Source organism: Eublepharis macularius, chromosome 15 (genome assembly GCF_028583425.1).
Source record: "Eublepharis macularius isolate TG4126 chromosome 15, MPM_Emac_v1.0, whole genome shotgun sequence".
NCBI lineage: Eukaryota > Metazoa > Chordata > Lepidosauria > Squamata > Eublepharidae > Eublepharis > Eublepharis macularius.
In genome coordinates this window covers 46,227,967-46,250,966 of record NC_072804.1, presented here as the reverse complement: position 1 = coordinate 46,250,966, position 23,000 = coordinate 46,227,967, and the positions used below count along the sequence as shown (strand labels likewise).

The 23,000-nt window shown below is 49.7% G+C and overlaps 1 protein-coding gene across 1 annotated transcript; it reads right to left on the bottom strand.

Annotated features, from left to right (window-relative positions):
* Positions 1–1,146: 1,146 nt before the first annotated feature.
* LOC129343397 (sulfotransferase 2B1-like) lies at positions 1,147–12,695 on the bottom strand. Its single transcript, XM_054999582.1, has 7 exons — positions 12,665–12,695; positions 12,434–12,576; positions 7,494–7,702; positions 6,603–6,729; positions 6,097–6,191; positions 4,150–4,324; positions 1,147–1,617 (listed from the first exon to the last, which is right to left on the bottom strand). Exons 2-7 carry the CDS (start codon positions 12,567–12,569, stop codon positions 1,508–1,510), a joined length of 852 nt encoding a protein of 283 aa, XP_054855557.1. The 5' UTR covers positions 12,570–12,576; positions 12,665–12,695; the 3' UTR covers positions 1,147–1,507.
* Positions 12,696–23,000: the final 10,305 nt, after the last annotated feature.

Below are 23,000 nucleotides of genomic sequence, written 5' to 3'. Positions count from 1 at the left end.
GCCTTGGTCAGTACTGCGATAGGAGACCTCCAATGAAGACGAGGGTCACTATGCAGAGGCAGGCAATGGCAAACCACCTCTGATAGTCTTTTGCCTTGAAAACCCAGCAGGGGTCCCCGTAAGTTCACTATGACTTGAAGGCGCTTTCCAGCATCAATTGTTTCATAATTAGACTCTGGGTCTTATTATGATGGAGTCCTTCCATGGCAGAACAAAGAAACAATCCAAATGGTAGCAGTGAACACAGAGAAAACATGAGATATTTAGTGTTTCTATCAGGGGAAAGAAATATCCTGTATACAAAAGAAGTCTGAACAGTTTGAGGGTTGACTCAGGGCTGGATCTACGGTTGCCAGCGCCCAGGGCAACTGTAGTCAGGCACTCCCGTGACGTCATCATGCTGGGCGCCCCCTCTCCCCCATGGCAAGCCAGCTGTCCCAGCGCACCGCAGAGTTGGCGGTAGCAGCAGCGCGAGTGGCTCGGAGGCTGCCTGCGCCGTTCACCTGCCCCACAGGACAAGGGGCAGCCGGCTTGCCACGCGCCCCTTGTCCTGGGGAAAGGCGAATGGCATGGGCGGCCTCCCAGCCATCTGCGCTGCCTTTTGCCTTTCCCGCAGGACAAGGGGTGGCCAGCTTGCTGTTCGCCCCTTGTCCTGTGGAAAGGCGAATGGCGCGGGCAGCCTCCGAGCCACTCGCACTGCCGCCGCTGCTGCCAGCTCCGTGGTGCACTGGGACAGCCGGCTTGCCGCAGGGGCGGGGGGGAAAGGCGAATGGCGCGGGCGCCCTCCCAGCCTCCCAAGGCAGGCAAAAGGCAGTGCGGGTGGCTGGGAGGCCGCCCACGCCATTCACCTTTCCTTAGGACAAGGGGCGCGTGGCAAGCTGGCCACCCCTTGTCCTGTGGGAAAGGCAAAAGGCAGAGCGGGTGGCTGGGAGGCCACCTGCGCCGTTCGCCTTTCCCCAGGCACGCTCCCGGGGCTGGCAGCGTGCTCCTGGGGCTGGCAGCCCCAGGAGCCCCAGGCTGGCAACCCCAGGACTTCCCCCCCGCCCCCCCCCCCCCATCGATCCAGCCCTGGGTTGACTTTCTGGTATATGGGTTGGGCTTGGGTTGGTTGCAGCACCTCTCACCTCTCCCCCCCCCCCCCGGGCCTCCTTTTCTGTGCTATTTTGGCATATTATCAGAAGTCAAGTCCAAAACTTGGTGGTACTTTTGTAATGCACTCTACAGCACGCATACTCCCCCTTCTCCTCAAGCCTCCGTATCGGTGCACTCTCTCTTGGTGCAATCAGAAAATGTACTTTCCCCACAGTTCCCAACATATGAGAGTCATACATACATACAATAGCACACTCATAGTATCTTTTTTTCAGTATCTATCCCATGAAGGTCAGAGGTGGAGAGGTAAAAGTCAGACAGCTGCCATCCCACTCCAACCCGCCCCCTCCCCAACCTGGAACATCCGAAAAAGGCTGTAGTTGTGAGAACAAGAAGAGGAAGAATCTGGCATTCTTCAGCCCCAGGGGAAGGCGATGTTCACATCCTGCATGGTTTCCTGATACATGCGGTCAAAGTATTTGCTCTGTTCCACTGTCAGATGGTTCCTCCAGTCTCCAATGATTCCTGAGACAAAGCAACAAGGGTCAGTAGTCACAAAGAGGAGGAGCTGCCACGTAGAAGCTGATTCCCTTCTTAGAGTATTGGCTCAAACACCCTGCCATCTGCTACAGCCCCACCTGCTGAGAGCTGATTTATTTTTGACGGTATATGTTTCTGTAATACGGCTGTTGTCACCTTGGGCTGCACATATGGAATCGCTTTTTTAGAAAGTGCATATGTACTGGCCTGGTGGAACTCCCCCTCTGTTGAAACTAGGGCCCTGTGGGACTTGTTACACCTCTGCAGGGCCTGTAAGATGGAGATGTTCCCCCAGGCCTATGGTGGTGATTCGGGCTTGGGCAAATTGTCCAACTGCCCCCCCCCGCCCCGCTGTGATCTGTGGTACACCTGTTATTAACATCACATATCTCCTGCCAGCCCTGCCCCCATAGCATCTCAAGTGATGGGGGTGTATTGTGAACACTGATAGCTGTCTTGGGTAACCTGGTTTTAACTTGATAACGTGACTATTTTTACTTCTATATATTGTATTTTAAATTGTTTTATTGTTATTGTTGTAACCAGCCCTGAACCTGCTTGCAGGGAGGGCAGGTAAAAATTAAATCAATTAAATTCAATGTATCAAAGTTCTTCCCCTTCCCGCTCATGAAAACCTTTCAGGAAAAGCTTTTCATTGCAACTTTTTTGTAAGGAAGTACAGGTTAGGTAGAATGGGAAGAGGAATTATGGAATGGCAACTAGTGGAAGACTGTGGGTCAAACTAGACAGGCAGGCTTTTAAAGAGTTGGGTTCGAGGTCTCCAGATCCAACTTGGGTTTGCCACAACCACGCAGCAGCTGCGGGAAATGGCGGTTAAAAAATAAAGGAGAGCCCAAATGGCATCAGAACATCACCACAGTGGAAGGAAGAGCTCCTGCGTCTCCCCCAAGTTGTTTCCTCATGTCAAAATAGTACGAGGGAAGGGTAGTTCCCTGTTTTTACTGCTCTGCAACCTGGATAGCCCAGGCAATCCAGATCTCATCAGATCTCAAAAGCTAAGCAGGGTCTGCCTTGGTTACTAATTGGATGGGAAACCTCCCAAGGAAGACCAGGGTTGATATGTAGAAGAAGGCAATGGTAAACCACCTCTGTTAGTCTCTTGCATTGAGAACCCTACCAGGGGTTGTCATAGCTATGACCTGATGGCACTCTTTGCTTCACCACTGTTGCATGTGAACAGAATACTCTATGTGAAGCAGCAAAAACAGAGATTCCTCCTGCCTCTTATTTTGGAAAACAGCTAGAGTGGGGTGGCAAGAGCCCTGCACTGGCATTCTGAGGCCATTTGGGCTGTCCATTATTTTTTAACAGCCATTTCTCACAACTGCTGTGTGGCTGCGGGGAACCTGAGTTGGGTATGAGGAACTCAGACCTGACTCTTTAAAAACTCACTTATTTAGTTTGACCCTGTGTAGTGGTGATGGTAGCAGCAACATGGGGGGGGGGCAGCCATCAATGACAGCATAATGTCATCTTTGTCCAAACCCAGAAGTGACATCATGTTCTTTAAGAATTGCTGGAAACTAGGGTAAAATCCAGTCAGCCATTTAATTTTTTTTTCTCCTGCTGCTGCTCTGAGAGGCAACAGGAAATAATAGGCAGAGGTAGGCAATTCCCTGTCCTTGACAGGGGTGGCGACAATGGTAATCATACCCTGCTGTGTCCTAGTCCAGCACTCTAACCACTACACAACACTGGCTTTCTGTGACACTGCTGAGGAAATGTGAAAGATCAGTTTGGGGCAAGACCAGGGATGTATTTGAACCAGGAAGTTCGAGTCACTGCAACCTCCTCTCTCCCTCAGTGTTTTGTCAGATCCAACACAATTTGAGTATTCCTGCTCTGCTGATTTATACAATGGAAATGCAGACTTTGTGGTCTGCTCTGACTGCACTTGGGTCTTCTAAGCATAGATGCAGCACAGAGAGGTGCTTTGTCCACTCTGCTTCATCTTGCCATGTCACCATTGAAGGCATAGGTTCAGGATTAGAGATGGGCACAAACCAAAATACGAACCAAAATTTGTGATGAACCAGGCTGGTTTGTAGTTTGCGAACCAGCGGTTCATCATATCTCATTTCTGATGAACTGCTATGAACTTTAGGCTGGTTCGTTTGGTTCGTTTTTTTGTTCGTCACTGCAGACAGCCTGGTTTCCTAGGCAACAGCGGATGGACTTCTGCTGACCCAGAAGTGATGATTTTCTGACCTGGATGTGACATTTTCATGAACCAAACGAACCGGTTTGCGAACTGGGGGGGCAGGTTCGTGAAAGTTTGTGGTTCATGGTTCGTGAAATTTGATGAACCACAAACCACATGGTTCTTTTCCCTCCGGTTCGTGCCCATCTCTATTCAGGATGCTGCAAGTGAGCCCTTAGCCTTGAGCCTCCCATGACAATTCAGCCATGTTGCAGCTAAGTTCCAGAAAATGTGCATGCGCACCCCTAGATGCACGCACAAACAAGTACCAGCGATCCCCAAAGTGCTGCTTTCACCTTTCCTCATAAATTTTCCTTTGTTGTGGTCTATAAAGGAAAGCTCAGAGTAGTTGGTCATTGTGTTGTCCTTCATCTTCTGGAAGGAGGCATTTTCAACCACTGAGTCAATTTGTTGGCGGCTGAGTTCCTTCCCAAGGAAGTGGCAGATCCTCTCCACACTGCCGCGCAGGTCCTGGGGATAACATAGATGGTGAATATGAGTGCAGGCACTCTTGGGTGCCATGTAGAGATCTGCCATGTAACCTGAGGGAGGGGCTGTGGCTCAGGCTTAGAGCATCTGCTTTGCATACAGAAGGTCCCAAGTTCAATCCCTCACATCTCCAATTAAAAGAAACAAGCCATAGGTAATGGGAAAGATATCTACCATAGACCTGGGAGACTCACTGCCAGTCTGAGCAGAAAATACTTTGATTGTCCAAGGGTCTGATTCAATATAAGGTAGTGTTATGTGTTCAAGAGGCCTGCAGAGGTGATGGTTACCACTGCACAATGCTCCCATGTGCTGGCCTGTCAATCACTGCTGCCCAGAAATGCCAGAGAACCAAGCCATCTGTTAAATTTCTGCATTGGTCAGAGGTTATCTCTCGACCAGCACAGAAACCTAAGAAACTTTCCCACAAACCAGCTAGTGAGATGTGGAATACCAGGTCTGTCAACATACTTGGAGCAACGAGGACACAATTTCTCCACAAAGGAAAGCTGCTCGGTACGTGATATGAGACACATTGTCCTTAGGTTCTCTTTTATCTGAATAAAACTAGTTGGGGAAGAAATCTGCATGTGTTCATAGGCACAGAGCCTTAGGTGTCAAAATAGGTGTCAAAACTAGAAACAAAGCCCATTGTAGGAAAAATACAATGGGCTCTAGAAAACTGGGGCTGGGGAGGGCTGGCAGGCGGGGTTGGGGGCTAGGGAGGGCTGACAGGCAGGGGAGGACTGGCAGGTGGGGGGGGGGGCTGGCAGGTGCGACAGGCTGGAGAGAGCTGACAGGTGGGGGGCTGGGGGGGGCTGACAGGTGAGGGGATAGGGAGGGCTGGCAGGCAGGGGAGGGCTGAGAGGTGGGGGCTGGGGAAGGCTGATGAAGGGGAAACTGGGGATCGCGCCTTTGGAGGCTTGCAGGTGGCTCACCCTTCTCTCCTCTTGCTGGATCAAATGGGGCTGCAGGGAGTGGCCGGTGGCTTGCCCCTCCTGCCCAGCTCAAGTGGGGCTGGGGAGGGCTGATGGGGGGAGCTGATTATTGGGACTTCAAAGGTTGGCAGGGGGCTCCCCCTCCTCTCCCCTCCCTGGCTCAAGCAGGGCTTTGGAAGGCAGTGGGTGCTTTGCCCTTCCCGCCCATCCCCATCTCAAGTGGTGCTGCTGAGCGTGGAGCAGGCAGGCTCACCCTTCCTGCCCCTTGCCTGGCTCAAGTACTCACTGGGGAAAGAAGTATTTCCTCTCCTGTATCTATTGCAGGAGGTGCTGGGAGCACAGGCAGGGAGGTGGGCCCCCGACAGGCTGAGTGCTCCTGCACCGTGCACCCGGAGGCACGGGGAGAGCAGGCAGTGAGGCAGGCCGCCAGCAGGCTGAACGCTCCTGCGTCATGCATCCAGAGGGTCAGGGAAAGCGGACGGTGAGGTGGGCAGCTGGCAGGCCGACATGCTCCTGCACCGGGCACCTGGAGGTGCAGGAAGTGTGGGCAGTGAGGTGGGCAGCCAGCAGGCCGTGGCGCTCCTGCGCCATGCGCCCAGAGGCACAGGGAGAGCAGGTGGTGAGGTGGGCAGCCAGCAGGCCAGCCATGAGGACTTACCTCTTGTCCCCACTAGGGGCGCACTATCACACCTGTGCACTGGGATAACCAGTGAGTCGTTGAGAACATGTTTACAGATTTATGTAGTAAGACAAAACAAAAGGCATTTTTGAAAACTGAGGTGATGGCGTGTGCATGAAGATGGTTTGGAAAGACACCTGCTGCAATTCTTCGTAGCCGATGAAGAAGAAATTCGGTTTGTCCTTCATCTCCATCCAGTCCTTCACATGGTTGAACCAGGAACCGTAGATCACTGGAAGAGCAAAGAGACGCGGGCAGGGGGAGGAAACAATTGTGAGGGTGAAGTAGAGCTTGGGACAGTAAAATTACTCTCTCTGACCCAATGAGGATTTGTGATGCTGCTGATAGTGGACTTGAAGAAGTTTCTCCATATTGTTTCCCTAAACTTCTTGAGCCTGTTGGTAGTTTCGAGAATTTGGTAGTGGGTGCATGAGAATGGGTGCCATCACAAAGTGGAGAGAACCTTAGGATGGTATAATGCAATAGAGTCCACCCTCCAAAACAGCTAGTTTCTCCAGGTTAAATGATCTCCTGTATTCTGATCAGCTGAAATTCTGGGAGATCTCCTGGCCCCATCTGGAGGTTTGCTACCCCACGGCAAGCCCAAGTAGGAAAAAGACATCTGAGTTGCCGGTTTCCATACCATTCCCTTTCAGGAAGTCTTCCAGGAACTCTTCCAATGTTTCTGAGATCTCCCAAAGTTTAAATATCTTACAGAAGTGGTAGAGTGAGACCAGCACGTCCTTGGGGTCACGTAAGATGTAGATAACCTGCGGGAGAGGCAGGAATGCTGTTTAGGTATGGAATCATCCCCGCACCCCAACCCCCGAGGCATTTTTAAATAAAGTTGTGTGTTCAAGTGGACATCTGGTCCTAAGGGCCAAGCTACAAGTGACGAATGACACTTGAACGGCAAGTGGATTGAGTGGAGTGCAAGTGAACAGGGAGAAATACACTTGCCGTTCAAGTGTCATTTGTCACTTGTAGCTTGGCCCTAAGTTTTGGTCACTCAGTGGACACAAATCAAACATCCACCATTTAATCAATGAATAATGAACACAAATTCAGATTGGAAGCCACTGAGATACTAGAGATATAACACGGTAGCCGAATTGAATAGAAGCATAGAAAGAGAAAAACATAGAGCTGGAAGGTACTCCAAGGGTCATCTAGTCCTACCCCCTGCACAGTGCAGGAAATTCACAGCTATCTCCCCCCTTCACCTCCCCCAGTGAGTCTATGCCCAGAGGAAGGCAAACAACCTCCAGGATCCCCAGCCAAATTCCTTCCTTACCCCAAAGTGGCGATTGGCATTACCTTGGGCATATAAAAAAGGGTTGTGAGAACTGAGCACTGGCTCATCCCTTCCTGCCCTCCCTCTCATGATCTGCCTGTGCAGAGGCCATGGCATGCCAGGATTCCCTGGGCCAGTTGTGCAGATGGGCAGTGATTCAAAGTGGGTTTGTAGCCTGCTTCATGTGAAAAGAGAAGTTCTGTGTATGGGGCACCTCGAGTGCAAATCTTCTGTCCTTACCTTGGCTTTGGAGTGGAGAAAGGATTTTGGGAAAAACTGGAATGGCACGTGAGTAGTCAACATCCTGGGTGGTGGATACCTCAAGGTTCTCTCTATGCCAATGGCAGTCTCAATCCAGGGGCTCCGTTCCCACACACTCAAACTGCGCACCCAGGCAGGGTCACCATTGTGCCTTATCAGCCCCAAGATCTCCAGCAGCCAATGGGTTCCTAGGAGGGAGATCATCAGTCATGGAGGTCTTTCTTCCCCAACCCCGTCTGTGCTGTAATGCTGCTTTATGCCCTCTTTCCTTGGTGGTGGAGAGTACTCTCAAGTCAGAGTTGACTTATGGCAACCCCTGGTGGAGTTTTCATGGAAAGAGACGAACAGAGGTGGTTTGCCATTGCCTGCCTCTGCCACCCTGGTCTTTGTTGGAGGTCTCCCATCCAATTATTAACCGAGGCCAACCCTGCTTAGCTTCTGAGATCTGACGAGATCAAGCTCACCAGGGCTATCCAGCTCAGGGCCTTGTTTCCTTACGGTACCCTTTTCTCATGCTGATCCATCTTGTTATATTTAATTCTGAACTGAACCCTAGAGTGTGGATTTAAAAAAACTCACTATGGGTGAGAGGCTGGGGGAATTTTCTACAAGCTTGAGGGAAGACCCAGGTTTGCACGAGATCACTAAGATCTCGTGAGACTACAGCATTATAGCTATTTCAGGGATTACTAGGCTGTTAGGTGAGTGAGAGAGTAAAAAAGAGGAAGGAAGGAACGGCGAAGACCTGGAAGCTGGGGCTGGGGGGGAGAAAAATAAAAATAGATAGTTGGGTGGGAGAGAAGGAAGCAGGGAAAGGCTATGGGAGCTGCCAAAGGGAGAAAAATAGCACATAGGGGGCAAATGAGAGGGCCTCAGAAGTCCTTGCAGGTCCCCCACTTATTCTCTATATATTGTGCATCTCGCTTCCTCAGGGCCATTGTGACTTACAGGACTGCATAGCCCTTATATGACAGAGCACATTTCCATTCAGACATACATAATATTCCTATCCCCAAGCATGTATTGAAAGACATGCTGAGCAAGCATTACTCAAGCATCTCTCGCCGTACATAACTGCATTCCTGCATGGATAATTATCCACACATTCAAACTCTCAGCCACACATTTCAATCCACTGCTCAGGCATACTACTCAATCTTGGAAGTGCTTGAGTAGTGGGTTATTTATTAAACTGCCACTGCACAAAAAGTCCTCACTCTGATGACAGGCTGATAATTCAGGCCAGAGCCTATCCTTGCTCAATCCTAGCCTCTGAACCTTTGTGACCATACCATCTCAACCTTTGTGACTGCACAGTGCCCTTTACGACAGGTTGGACTCCTCTTTGTACCAACAACATTCCTGAGGTTGGATCTTGCCAGATTTTCTGCTATGGGAAATGAGGAGAGGAGCCTTTTTTGACCACCAAATACACTATGCCAGGGATCACTGGATTGTCTGAACAAGGGGGCTGGCTGTGAGTAGGGTTGCCAGATGGGGTTTGGAATAATACAGGACCCTGGGGAGAGACGGGTAAAATTTACGAACATGCTCCTGCTCCAGCGTGATGATGTCACTAACGGAAGTGACATCATTGTGCTAACCCTGCTTCCTGGCAGAGACCAGACAAGCAGGCTGACCACTCCTGCCAAGTGCCCGGTCTGGCAGGCCACTGCTGGGCAGCTCCACACAGCTGCAGGAGGCTGGCCGGGCAGGCAGGTGGACTGGTGGCTACTCCCGCCAGCACTGCACAGAAGGCTGGGCTCCTGAGCTGTATGGCCACTTCCCTGGGCTGGCAGCAGTGTGCAGGAGGCTGGGTGGCTAAGCTGGGCAGGTAAGCTTCCTGGAAGCAGGGGGGAGGGGGTGGAGCCAGGTATTTGGAGAACATTTTTCCTGGACAGTCCACAAAAATACCAGACTATCCAGGTGAAAACCGGGCACCTGGCAACCCTAGCCATGAAGAGAGACATAGGGAGAAAGTGACTGAAAATCTGATATGATCTAACTAGGGTTGCCAAACTCCAGGTGCTGTGCAATGAAATATAACCTTAAGGAAATAATCTACGAACCAAGTTATATACAAAGATTTTTAAAGCGCAATGTGACCAATATAAATACAATTGATACAAGAATAAATGTTATATACAACAAAATATGAACCATCCGTAATGCAAATGGACAAACCAACTGGTATATACATATAGGTATGAATATTTCTCTCTGTCCCGTCATCTTACATCAACTGGGTATTGACTGACTATCATGACTGTGTATTGTGAGACCTCATTAACATCTTGTCCGTGAGGAAGCATCCACCGCGAAACGGGAATTGGCTACACTGCAGGGATGGTTTGCAGTAGCTGTTTCATAAGGACTTTTGACTGAAATATGGTCTGCACAGAGAGAAATATTCATACCTATATGTATATACCAGTTGGTTTGTCCATTTGCATTACGGATGGTTCATATTTTGTTGTATATAACATTCTTGTATCAATTGTATTTATATTGGTCACATTGCACTTTAAAAATCTTTGTATATAACTTGGTTCGTAGATTAATTCCTTAAGGTTATATTTCATTGCACATTGCCTTCCTTATGTTTGTGGTTTGCTAGTTAGCTAAGTGGAGGTACCCCTGTGGTTTTGTTTAAACTCCAGGTGCTGGCTGAAGATCTCTGGAATTTTTCCCAGGCAGTCCACAAAAATACCAGACTATCCAGGTGAAAACCAGGCATCTGGCAACCCTAGCCATGAAGAGAGACATAGGGAGAAAGTGACTGAAAATCTGATATGATCTAACTAGGGTTGCCAAACTCCAGGTGCTGGCTGAAGATCTCTGGAATTACACTGATCTCCAGGCCACAGGGGTCTGTTCCCTAGGAGAAAATGGCTGCTTTGAAGGGCGGACTCTATGACCTGCTGGGGTCTCGCCCTTCCTCAAATCCTGCCTTCTCTCAGCTCCACTCCCCAAATCTCCAGGAATTTCCCAACCTGGAGCTGGCAAGCCTAGATAAAACCCCCAATAAGCGTTGCCAACTCTGGCCTGGGAAATTCCTGGAGATTTGGGGTGTGTGCCTTTGGAAGGGGGTGTCTGAGGAGGAGAGATTTTGCCTAATATCTATGGTATACTAGAGAGTCCACCTTCCAAAGTTGTTGTTTTGTCCAGGTGTGCTGCTGTCTGTGAGCTGGAGCTGAGTTATAATTCTGGGAGAACTCCAGGCCCCATCAGGAAGTAGCCAACCCTACCCCTGCTCTGTCAGGCACCTGTTAGTGCCATTCTTCACTTCCTCTGCGGACCTAAGCCCTCATATTGTGGTGACTGACTGACCTTACTTTATATTGACAAACATATCTTCCCTATATTTCCCAGCTGGCCCCTTGTCGGCCAGAATATCACCACAAGTAGTCAAGCCCTGGGCCTCTGTAATCCTATTATATAAAAGGGTAGCCATGTTCCCGATGACTCACATTTGGCGCAGGCACAGTCTCACCATCCCTGGTCAGCTGGGAAAGGGTGGGACTGCCAAGCACACGCCTGTCCTCCCCCGCTGACCAGCGGGCAAGGGGGGCAGCAAGCCTACTACCTTCACTCTGTCCAGTTGCTCAGTGAGGAAGGAGGCGGGCGCCTCTGCCCTCCCCAGCTGATCTGCTGGGGATGGGGTGGGAAGGGCAAGCAGCCCTTGCCAGCCCACCCACCTGCCAGCCCTCCCCAGCCCCAATCATGTGTGGCTGGGGGCATGCCCGGCTCGCCTCCCAGCCCTTCCTAGCCCCAGCTTTCCTAGAGCCCGTTGTATTTTTTCCCACAGCAGGCTTTGTTGCTAGTCATTTATAACTCTGTAAGCATTTATGTGTTCATATAATCCAGACTCCTTCCTTTTTTTCTCAACTTCTTTTCACTTCGAATTTAACTTCCTTAATTTTCCCTTGAACTCATGAAATAATTAGATGCAACGTTGTGGCAAGTTCGAGGGCTGTCATGGGATCTTAACATGACTGGTTCCTTCCACCTTGGCCGATTCCAGATGACTAACCTTAAGTCGCTTCATGCCGCCCTCTTCCGGATCGCGACGGGGAAAATGCGAAATATCGCGTTTCCTCGCGCGAGTTTTGCGCGACGATGCGCAAAACTCGCGCAAGGAAACGCGATATTTCGCATTTTCCCCGTCGCGATCCGGAAGAGGGCGGCATGAAGCGACTTAAGGTTAGTCATCTGGAATCGGCCCTTGTGCCATTGCCGATTTTAATAGTGCGGATTCAATCAATGCTTCTGTTGCACAAAAAAGTGCTCTTTCCCTTTGCCCCTTCCAATCTTCTGAGCAAAAGAGAGATGAGACAGACAAGGGCTGTTGTAACAGAGTATATTTGCAAATATAGGGTACCAGCTTACAAAATGAGCTTAGAATGTACCAGAGAACAAAGGAGCACATGCTTCTTTTAAGGGCTTATGACATCATTTTGGAGAAATGAAAGTCACATTCAAAATAAGGCACCTGATCTCTTTACACCTATGGATAAGCTATTCTCCATTTCTCACTCTCGCGACAGCTTTATTACCCTCCTTGTCTCCATGGTAGTTACTCGTTACTTTCACACACACTCTCTCCCTCCAAAAAGGAGGGAGGGGAAACTTATAATTCTCTCTTTGTCTCAGCTTCTGCATCATAAGAATGTTCAGTTATCTATTCCCAAGGACATACATTTCTTCTGTCATAAACAACTAGAGAAAAGGGGGGGGGGGGTAGCTAAAGAGCAGAGACCAGTTACTTTAAAACATAAAAATCCATTCTTTTCCTCTTGCTAGCTTAATTCATAATTACACTATTGATTCAAGGTCTCTACTAAAAATTTGCTAATCCCACACTTCCCTTCTCGCTCTTTGTACAGAACACGTCTCCCATCCCACGTTTTGTTTCTTACCTGACTTAGGGTAGGCAACAGTCACTACATCATCGTCCAAGAGTTGATATTCCTTTTTTACATAGTTTAGCACTTCTTCTGTGCTATAAATGGGAAAATATATTCCCTGGTGAGTGAGATAGTTCCCCGATGGCATTGAAAAACTGCAGAGAGAGAGAAGGAGATGAAGAAAAGTTATGGAGTTTGACATTCCAGAGTTTTCCAGGCATTTATTTTCTTATTTTTGTGTACCTTTGAATGCCAGGGCTTTTCTGGGAACATATATTCCTCTCCTGTGCTGAGCACTTCTGGTTATTTACATTTGGGGCTTGTCGTCTATCAGTCAGGAGGGCTAAAGCAGGGTGAGGCCCAGCCCCTGTGGGCCTCTGGCCTACTAGGCTCCTCTCCCCCCCCCCTTTTTCACTCTGTTGGGAGGGAGTTCTTCCAGTAGCAGCAACAATAGGTTTTGAAGTAGGCTACAGGGGTGAATTGCAGCCATCTGAGGGGCAGATTGCTTCATATACTATTGCCACAGGCTTAACAGGGTGTCTGGGCATTTCCCTCCTCCGACACCCGTTTACGCTTTGGGGGCTTGGGATAGGCTCATGCAGGTAGGATGGCAGGCCTTCTGGCCTTAGCAGGCCTTGTTACTTGAGGGAGGCTACAACTGGTAGTGTGGGCTGGTGGCCATCTTTTATTAAAGCAACTACAGAGGTGTGGTTATCAGTGGCCATTAGGCGATGCTGGGGCAGCCATCTTTGTTTAGGGCATCTTATTGGGCAGCAGCCATTTTGAGGGTTGCCCCATAGGTGGCCATTTCACTTCCGTACCTGGTTTAACCATGCCGCCCTAGAAAGGCCAAAGAAAGCCCAAAGGCAAAGCCGGCAAAGAGGCAAGCCCCTGAAAGTGCTGTGCCGGTGCTGTCCTTCTCTGATAGGAGGAGTCCTTTAGTAGTAGAGTTGCTAACTCCCGGAATTACAACTGATCTCCAGGCTGCTGGGGTCACTTCCCCTGGGGACAATGGCTGCTTTGGAGGGTGAACGCTGTGGTATTGTACCCTGCTGAGGTCTCTCCCCACCTAGAGCGACACCCTTTCCAGGCTCCCCCCCCAAAAAAAAGTCTCCAGGAATTTCACAATTTGAAGCTGGCAACCCTATCTAGTAGATGTGATATACTGGACTGCATTGCAGCTCATGTACAGTCCAAAGGGGTCTCGAGGCCAGGATCAGGTCGGCCCAGGAGGCTGGAGTCAGCTGCCATGTCCTCTGTGGGAAGTGTTAACAAGATTTTCTGCTCTAGAAGGACCTTCTGCCATAGGCAGGGACATGCTGGAAAGGGACTTGCTGGAGGTGGAAAGTGCAGCGATGGACCCAGATGCTTGCTGTGGAGCCAGCAGAAGGAGGGAGTATACTGGATGAGTTTCAGAAGCGAAGGCGGTGAGGGCATAGCCCCGGTGGCAGATGGTGCTGACACATATGTGGCTTCAGATCATCCATGCTGGCCTGAAGAGGCCTGCCCTATAGTGTGATGGTAAGCACACTGAAACACAGCGGGCATATGCATGGCTGTGGGGGCCCTGGGTTCAGCCTCTGTTCCTACACCTCTGGTGCTTTACACTCAGGCAGAACCCAGGCTAGCACATCTCAGGGCCTGAGCTAGTTGGGACAGTGGCCTTCGTGGCCGCAGCCATGAAGCAGGCAGGTTGCCAGTCCACACACACGGTCAGCATTATTCCCTGTGACATGGCAATGAGTCAAGGGTTAGGCCTTAATGGGCTTGATGCCCCCCCTTTTTTGTTCGGTACCTGAATATAATATAAAGGGCATAGTGACTTAGCTAATGCTGCATGGTTGCAGTGTGATGAGGAATTCAGTGCCTGGGGGCCGACCTCAAGCCTGGCTTATCCTGGGATAGGATACACTAGCAGTTTGGGCTGCAGGTGATCTGCAATACCAACAAGGGGGATCGCTTTGACAGCGGAGACTTTGTTCATAGGGCTGCTGTTGATCCTAGTATCTGTGTCCCCGGTGGTGCAGTCCATTCAACCCTGGATGCTTTGTTGGGAGTTCACCTCACAAGGGCTAGTGCTAGGAAATTCTGTAGCTCTGGCCATGAACACCCAATCTGAGGTGCCCCCCCAACACATTCATGGCTTGCAAACATCAGGGGCATGGAGGTAGGCCTGGTGGGAAGCTGAGTGGTGGTCCCAACAACAACAATCTGGAGAGAGGAAATCTGTAGGTTCTTAGTGGTTGCTGGCTGCATATTCCAGGCGCCAGGATCCCCCTTTATCTGCTAGTGGGTTTCACATGGATGTTGGATCCCTGTTCAGGGTCCTGGTACAAAGTAGCAAGGGAGTGTGCTGAGGGCAGGGTGCTGCCCCTCCCTTTTTGATGCCCCTTTTTTTCTGCATATAGGTCCTTTGACCAGCAGTCAAGGTGGCTTGGTGATGTGGGGTCTGCAATTAAATGGCAAAATGTGACACTGAGTCTGCCTTTCACTCACCATCTCAGAGGTTTTGTGTCATTGGGTTTCCCTTCACAGGGCAATCTTACAGTCAGGGCTCTTCGAAGGGAGTGCTCTGTCTTTTAGTGGCCTTTGAGCACTTCAGCCCTTTTTGCAAGCGAGGGCTCTGCAGGTTCTGGCCATTGCAAGGGTTAATTTTGCCTATAGAGTGATGGCACCTGATAGAGAGTTTCTTGGGACCCCTCCTTGAGGCCATAGGTTCTTCATCACAGGTTTTTGTAGGGGTATCAGGGAGAATTTTGCAGTGTAGGGTGAGTTAAGTTTCCTAACTGCTTTACTGGGCTTGCCTTTTGAATGGAAGACCTGCTCTTAGAGGCAGAATTTTCAAGTTAGCTCTGATGCTTCTTGGTTTCCATATGTTAGTGGTAGTGTTTTGTGGTAAGGGAGTTTGTCTGCCACATTGTTCACTTTGGTGTGACAATTCAAGGGGCAGTCCATGTCCTCAAGTCACCCCCCCCCCCAAACAAGTTATGCAGACCATTTATGCTCTTGTGCTGCAGTTTAGGTGGCGAGGGGGGGGGTCACCTGGGTGACCTCGGGGTCATGGCATGCCCATTTCCTATAGGCTTACACGGACTTGCTGCACTCTGGCTGGTAGTGGGCTTAATGGCCCAACGGGAGTTGTGGTCCTCCGCCTCAGGTTGTCTCACAGGGCATGCCCCCTTTCCCTACAGGCTCATGCAGGCTTGTTCCACCCAGGCAAGTAGTGGCCTGATGCCTCAAGGATACGTGCGGACCTTCATCTCACATCCTGGTCATTCACCTGGGGGGTGATGATCTTGTCACTTTCCTTACAGGCTCACGGAGGCTTGCACCACCCAGGCAAGTAGTGGCTGGATATTCCAAGGGGAGGTGAGGACCTCTGCCTCACATCCCGGTCATTCACCAGGGGAGTGATGACCTTGGCTCACAGGGCATGGCCCTTTCCTTACAGGCTCACACAGGCTTGCTCTGCCCAGGCAAGTAGTGGCCTGATGCTTTGAGGGGAGGTGCAGACTTCCGCCACATGTACTGGTCATTCGCCTGGAGGGTGTTGACCTTGAATTACAGGCACGGCCCTTTCCTTACAGCCTCACACAGGCTTGCACCGCCCAGGCAAGTAGTAGCCTGATGGTTCTTGGGGAGGCGCAGTCCTCCGCCTCCTGTTTTGGTCATTCACCTGGATGGTAATGGCTTTTGGGGAGGGCTGGGGCATTATTGGTTGCCCCCCATCTTACTGAATTCGCCAACCTCTATGGAGGTGATGGGGTCTACCTATTGGTTGCTGGCTGTGACATATTCCTGGATGATTTACGTCAAGGGCTCAGGTTGGCCATAAGTCACCTGTGGGGCGCAAGGGCCTAAGCAGAGGCGTGGCCCTAGCGGTGGCAGCTTAAGATGGGGAAATGAGTGGGACGGTGACCCCCTTGGCACATCCCCATTGGTGGGGAATTGGGGTCTGTCAGGAGTGACTGGTGGGCTCCACGGCAGCCAGTTGCGAGGGCAGACTGCCCCGTGGCTCCCCTGTACAAGTAAGGCCCTTCTGCTGTACGGCAAGGTGCTGCAGGCTTGGAGGGGGAACCATTTGCCTGTCCGGCCGGGTACCAGCCATACATTGTATGGCTCACCCCCGCGGCAGTGGGGGCTCGCCTAGACAGGTCAAGGCGGAGGTCATGGGTGACCTCAGGGCTTGACCTGTACCACTAGTTAGTTAGACCCCTTGCCGTATTGACAGTTTATGTTGAAATTAATAAAGTGGCCCAATTTTATACCCAAGCTTTGTGTCTGCCTTTTATTTCGACTGGGGGCGGGGGGGGCAATATAACTATTGCAGGTTGGGATGCAAGAGCATTATGGGTACTTACTGAAATTCTGCCTGTTGGTGCGTGAAGAATAGTATACATGCGCAATCCCTCTGGGCAGAGGTGGACCTTTCTTAAGAATTGTATGAATCTGCCAAATTGTGGTTGCAATTTAAAAACCATCTCTTCAGAGTCTCTTTTACTTTAATATGGCTCTGAAATTCCTTAAGCTTTAATATACGAGTATTCATGGCAGACCTCCGACACCTCAAGGGTCAGAAATAGCCAGGGTGGTGTTATAATCACCAACAAAATTGGGATGTACTAGCATACCTCCCTTTCACTGAGCTCATGAATAGGGATGTGCGTTTCGGCATTCAGAATGCCGAAAGAATGCCGAAACAAAAGTGTTTCGGCTTCTTTCGGGGAATGCCGAAACGTTTCGGGGAATGCCGAAACGTTTCGGGTAGCCGAAAGAAAAAAGCCGAAACGTTTCGGGATTCTTTCGGCTTTCTTTCGGCTTTTCAATGGGAAAATGCCTCCGTCTTCCCGGACGTCTGGGGGAGGCATTTTCCCACCGAATAAGCCCAAAATTGGTGGGGACCTTCCTCTAACCCTTCTCTAACAACCACCCAAGTTTCAGACAGATTGGACTTTGGGGGGCCATGTTATGGCCCCCCAAAGCAGGTCCCCCCATCCTCCCATAAGAAAGCGAAGGAGCAGCATATTGTTAGCATGCTGCTACTCATCTTCTTCATTATTTCCTATGGGGAAAAAATGAAGAAGCAGGCTTCCTTTGCCAGGGGTGGCATTTTGCATGCAAAATGCCCCCTCACCCTCAGGGGCCCTTCTCCCACCCCTCCTCCCACCCCCCACCAAGGCTCAGCCTGCTCCCACTTGGGGGGGCCATTTCATGGCCTCCCCAAGTAGGTGCTCTAATCTCTACCACTGACAGCTGGGGGAGGCTTGTGTTGCCAGGGGTGGCATTTTGCATGCAAAATGCCCCCCAGCCCTCAGGGACCCTTCTCCCACCCTTCCCCCCCACCCCCCACCCAGGCTCAGACTGCTCCCACTTGGGGGGGCCATTTCATGGCCTCCCCAAGTAGGTCCTCTCAGCCCCTAAAGTCCACCCCTTACAGCCCCACACAAACCCAATTCCCCCCCAGCTGCCACACACAGACCCAAATCCCCACATTAGCCCCTCACAGACCCAAATCCACCCCCACCTGCCCCACACCCATAAGCCCAGGAACAGGCTGGCAAAGGCCAGCCCTCTCCCTTTGTTCCCTATGCTGGGAACTTCTAAACTCTCTTTCCCTGGGCAATTCTGCACAGCCCAGGGGTGCCACAATGGTGGGCACACTTCTGAGTGCCAGCTGGTCCCTGTGAAAGAGCACCTGAACCACAGACACCCTCCCTCAAATTCCCCCACCACCTACAGAGATGGCTGGCCAGCCAGCCCCATTGTTCCCTATGATGGGAACCAACTGCACAACAAAGAATAAAACAAGAACAACACAAAATAAAGTTTTAAATTTTTTTCTCCCTTCCAAAGTACAAGTAGGCAAAGCATTATGACACATTACACCAGCAGTCCCCCATACAGAAAAATAACACAACTCACTTAACATCAGAGAATCACAAAGCATGATTCCTGTCAAAAACACTTTATTTCTTGAACAGCTTTAGGTTACACAGCAGGGGGAACACCAAAGGGCATGGCAGCACTATCTTACACAAAAATAACACAACTCACTTAACATCAGAGAATCACAAAAACACAATTCCTGGCAAAAACACTTTATTTCTTGAACAGCTTTAGGTTACACAGTAGGAGGGCACAACAGGGCATGATAGCAATGTACTACAAAAAATAATACAACCCACTTCACCGTTTTTGACAGCAATTGTGTTTGTGTGATTCTCTGAGGTGAAGTGAGTTGTATTATTTTTGTGTAGTACACTGCTTTCCTGCTCTGTGGTGCCTTCCTACTGTGTAACCTAAAGCAGTTACAGAAATAAAGTGCTTTTGACAGCAATTTTTTGGGGTGATTCTTTAATGTGAAGTGAGTTGTGTTATTTTTGTGTAAGATACTGCTTCCATGCCCTTTGGTGTTCCCCCCCCCTGCTGTGTAGCCTAAAGCTGTTCAAGAAATAAAGTGTTTTTGACAGGAATTGTGCTTTTGTGATTCTCTGATGTTAAGTGAGTTGTGTTATTTTTGTGTAAGATAGTGCTGCCATGCCCTTTGGTGTTCCCCCCTGCTGTGTAACCTAAAGCTGTTCAAGGAATAAAGTGTTTTTGACAGGAATCGTGTTTTGTGATTCTCTGATGTTAAGTGAGTTTTGTTTTAATTTTTCTGTGTGGGGGACTGCTGGTGTAATGTGTCATAATGCTTTGCCTACTTGTACTTTGGAAGGGAGAAAATAATTTTTTTAAAACTTTATTTTGTGTTGTTCTTGTTTTATTCTTTGTTGTGCAGTTGGTTCCCATCATAGGGAACAATGGGGCTGGCTGGCCAGCCATCTCTGTAGGTGGTGGGGGAATTTGAGGGAGGGTGTCTGTGGTTCAGGTGCTCTTTCACAGGGACCAGCTGGCACTCAGAAGTGTGCCCACCATTGTGGCACCCCTGGGCTGTGCAGAATTGCCCAGGGAAAGAGAGTTTAGAAGTTCCCAGCATAGGGAACAAAGGGAGAGGGCTGGCCTTTGCCAGCCTGTTCCTGGGCTTATGGGTGTGGGGCAGGTGGGGGTGGATTTGGGTCTGTGAGGGGCTAATGTGGGGATTTGGGTCTGTGTGTGGCAGCTGGGGGGGAATTGGGTTTGTGTGGGGCTGTAAGGGGTGGACTTTAGGGGCTGAGAGGACCTACTTGGGGAGGCCATGAAATGGCCCCCCCAAGTGGGAGCAGTCTGAGCCTGGGTGGGGGGTGGGGGGAAGGGTGGGAGAAGGGTCCCTGAGGGCTGGGGGGCATTTTGCATGCAAAATGCCACCCCTGGCAACACAAGCCTCCCCCAGCTGTCAGTGGTAGAGATTAGAGCACCTACTTGGGGAGGCCATGAAATGGCCCCCCCAAGTGGGAGCAGGCTGAGCCTTGGTGGGGGGTGGGAGGAGGGGTGGGAGAAGGGCCCCTGAGGGCTGGGGGGCATTTTGCATGCAAAATGCCACCCCTGGCAAAGGAAGCCTGCCTCTTCATTTTTTCCCCATAGGAAATAATGAAGAAGATGAGTAGCAGCATGCTAACAATATGCTGCTCCTTCGCTTTCTTATGGGAGGATGGGGGGACCTGCTTTGGGGGGCCATAACATGGCCCCCCAAAGTCCAATCTGTCTGAAACTTGGGTGGTTGTTAGAGAAGGGTTAGAGGAAGGTCTCCACCAATGTTGGGCTTATTCGGTGGGAAAATGCCTCCTCCAGGCGTCCTGGAAGACGGAGGCATTTTCCCATAGAAAAAAGCCGAAAGAATGCCGAAATAATGCCGAAAGAATCCCGAAAGCCGAAAGAGATTCTTGTTTCGGCTTTCGGCTTTAACGATAGAGAATCTTCTTTCGGCTTTCTACTTTCGGCTATAGCCGAAAATTTTTGGCTTGCACACCCCTACTCATGAATAATGTTTCAAGTTTTGTGTGATCTGCTATAGGGGAACAACTACTTTCTCCTCAATTTACGAGTGGGTTTTCTTTTTATGTATCATTTGAGAACTTTGGTAGCAAGCTGGGAAATCTCCAGTTCAAATCTTACCCCAGTAAATAACTTACCAAACGTCTTTCGTTAAGCCAACTGTTGCTTTGCGTTGGCGCACTGGGGTTGGCACGAGGAATCCGATATGGGCAAATTCCACCCCCTCTTCCAATATTTGAGAAACTTAATTCTGTTTATAATGGAAGGTGCATCTACAACATTTTGTCCAGATCTTAGGTTTGTTTACTCAGATCTTTTTGTACATTCCACCCAAGAACATGCTGTAAATTCTGTTTGTTTTTTTTGTGGTCCGGGAACCCTTATTCCCCAGGATTTTAAACTGATGCTCCATTTCTGTCTAGTTTCACTCACTTCACCTTTTAATATGTTATCTACTGGGGTGCATGTGTGTGCTCTTTTAAATTTTTTCACATCTAGGTCCAGGCATATTTTAGAAGAAGTCTTTTAGGCTACGAAGAGCCTGAGCCCTGACTAGGATAGCCCAGACTAGCCTGATCTCGTTAGATCTCATAAGCTAAGCAGGGTCAGACCTGGATAGTATTTGGCTAGGAGACCACCTAGGGTTGCTACGTAGAGGCAGGTAATGGCAAACCACCTCTGAACGTCCTTGCTTTGAAAACGAGGGTTGCCGTAAGTTAGCTGTGACATAAGAGCCAAACTACAAGTAATGCCTTACACAGGTTGGACACTTGTCAGCTTCCCTCAAGTTTTGATGGGAAATGTAGGCAGCTTGGTCTTGCAGCTGTAATGGAGAGCCAAGCTGTAAAACCAGGATGCCTACATTTCCCATCAAAACCTGAGGGAAGCTGACAAGTGTCCAACCTGTGTAAGGCGTCACTTGTAGCTTGGCTCTAAGTTGCCTTGGAAAGAATAAATAAAAACAAAGCCGGGAATATAATATATATCTCTATTCTATTAAAGTGCATATAAGTGCAAATAGCAAAAGTGTTATAAACAGTGTACAAAAGGCAATAAATATATCAATCACAATCCGTCAATATTCATATATATATTCCACAATGGGAGACCAGGATGCCTACATTTCCCATCAAAACCTGAGGGAAGCTGACAAGTGTCCAACCTGTGTAAGGCATCACTTGTAGCTTGGCTCTAAGTTGCCTTGGAAAGAATAAATAGCAAGGACAAGTAAACTGCTGTGAATCTGGGCCTTGTAGGAATAATCTCTTCCTGACTTATATCCTGCGCTCATCCCCTAAAGTTAGACCCATTCCAAGATTCCTGAGCATGTCTCAGTATTTTATGTGGAACAGGAGGCATCCTTTGAAGACTGGCGGTGTAAATATCTACTGCTTGGTTCAGAAAGTAATGAAGCTAATTCCCTGCTGTATGTCTATTATAAAATCGGAAGGGTGGGGGGGGAGTGCAAAGAGATTCCATAGAGGGATGCAATGAGTGTTGCTCTTAAGACATTTTATTACGGTAGTTATGATCACTACTAGTGTTTTTACTGTATGTTTTTATTATATGTATTTATTATGTTGTTTATCTGCTCTGAACCCACTTGTGAGGAAAGTGGACAACCAACCAACCAACCAACCAACCAACCAACCAACCAACCAACCAACCAACCAACCAACCAACCAACCAACCAACCAACCAACCAACCAACCAACCAACCAACCAACCAACCAACCAACCAACCAACCAACCAACCAACCAACCAACCAACCAACCAACCAACCAAGAGATGACTGACAGTTTGTCACCCAAACATTCATCCTTGAAGCTGCTATAGCAATCTAAACTACAAAAGCTTGAGGGCAGGGGCAGTCTTAGCCACAGGGCATCCAGGGCAGCTCTCTTGGATCCCAGGCTGGGATGTCTTGACTGCCTATAGCTCCCAGAAAGAAAAGGAAGAGCTGCTTACTAGGGCACCCCAGTGCCTGGGGCCCCAGTTAGCATTGGCACCGTGGTGCAGGGGGTGGGGGGGAGGTGATGGGGGTGGCTTCACCCTTCCCACTGTGCTATTTTCTTAACTGAAAATGGCCCATGGGAGAGATCAGCCCCATTGGGGGGACTCTACGTAGCCCATCAGTATGTACAAAACCCACAGTGGGGCAAATGGCACCCACCGTGCTCTTTCAGGTAGGGAAGCTTTCAAGGAGGAAGCTGAAGCCTCCTGGGTCACAGTTAGGGTTGCCAGCCTCCAGGTAGTGGCTGGAGATCTCCCAGAATTACAACCGGTCTCCAGGCCACAGAGATCAGTTCACCTGGAGAAAATGGCTACTTTGGGGGGGGGTGGACTTTATGGAATTATGCCATGCCAAGGTCCTTTCCCTCCCCAAACCACACTTTCTCCAGGTTTCTCCAGGGTTCACCCCTCAGATCTCCAGGAATTTCCTAACTTGGAGCTGGCAACCCTAGTCACAGTTCCAGTCTGTATCAGGGCACAGGCATTTGGCAAACAAGTTCCCTTGCTCCTGATATCCACCTGCCTGCATCAAAGTCCGGTCAAGGGAACCTTACAAATTGTCAGGTGTAGTTTTGGCTTTTGGCTCAGATTTCTTTATACTCGTTCGGGGGATTATGCAAACTGGTTAAACCAGCAAACATGGAAAGGACTGTG

Bases quoted from the DNA above. Each gene is read 5' to 3' on its own strand.
- LOC129343397 (XM_054999582.1), bottom strand. From the start codon at position 12,569: ATGCCATCGGGGAACTATCTCACTCACCAGGGAATATATTTTCCCATT. The intron at 7,703-12,433 runs GTAAGAAACAAA...TCTCCCTCCTAG, and splicing joins TGTTGCCTACCCTAAGTCAG to GAACCCATTGGCTGCTGGAG. The intron at 1,618-4,149 runs GTGAAAGCAGCA...GCTTTGTCTCAG, and splicing joins AGGAAAATTTATGAGGAAAG to GAATCATTGGAGACTGGAGG.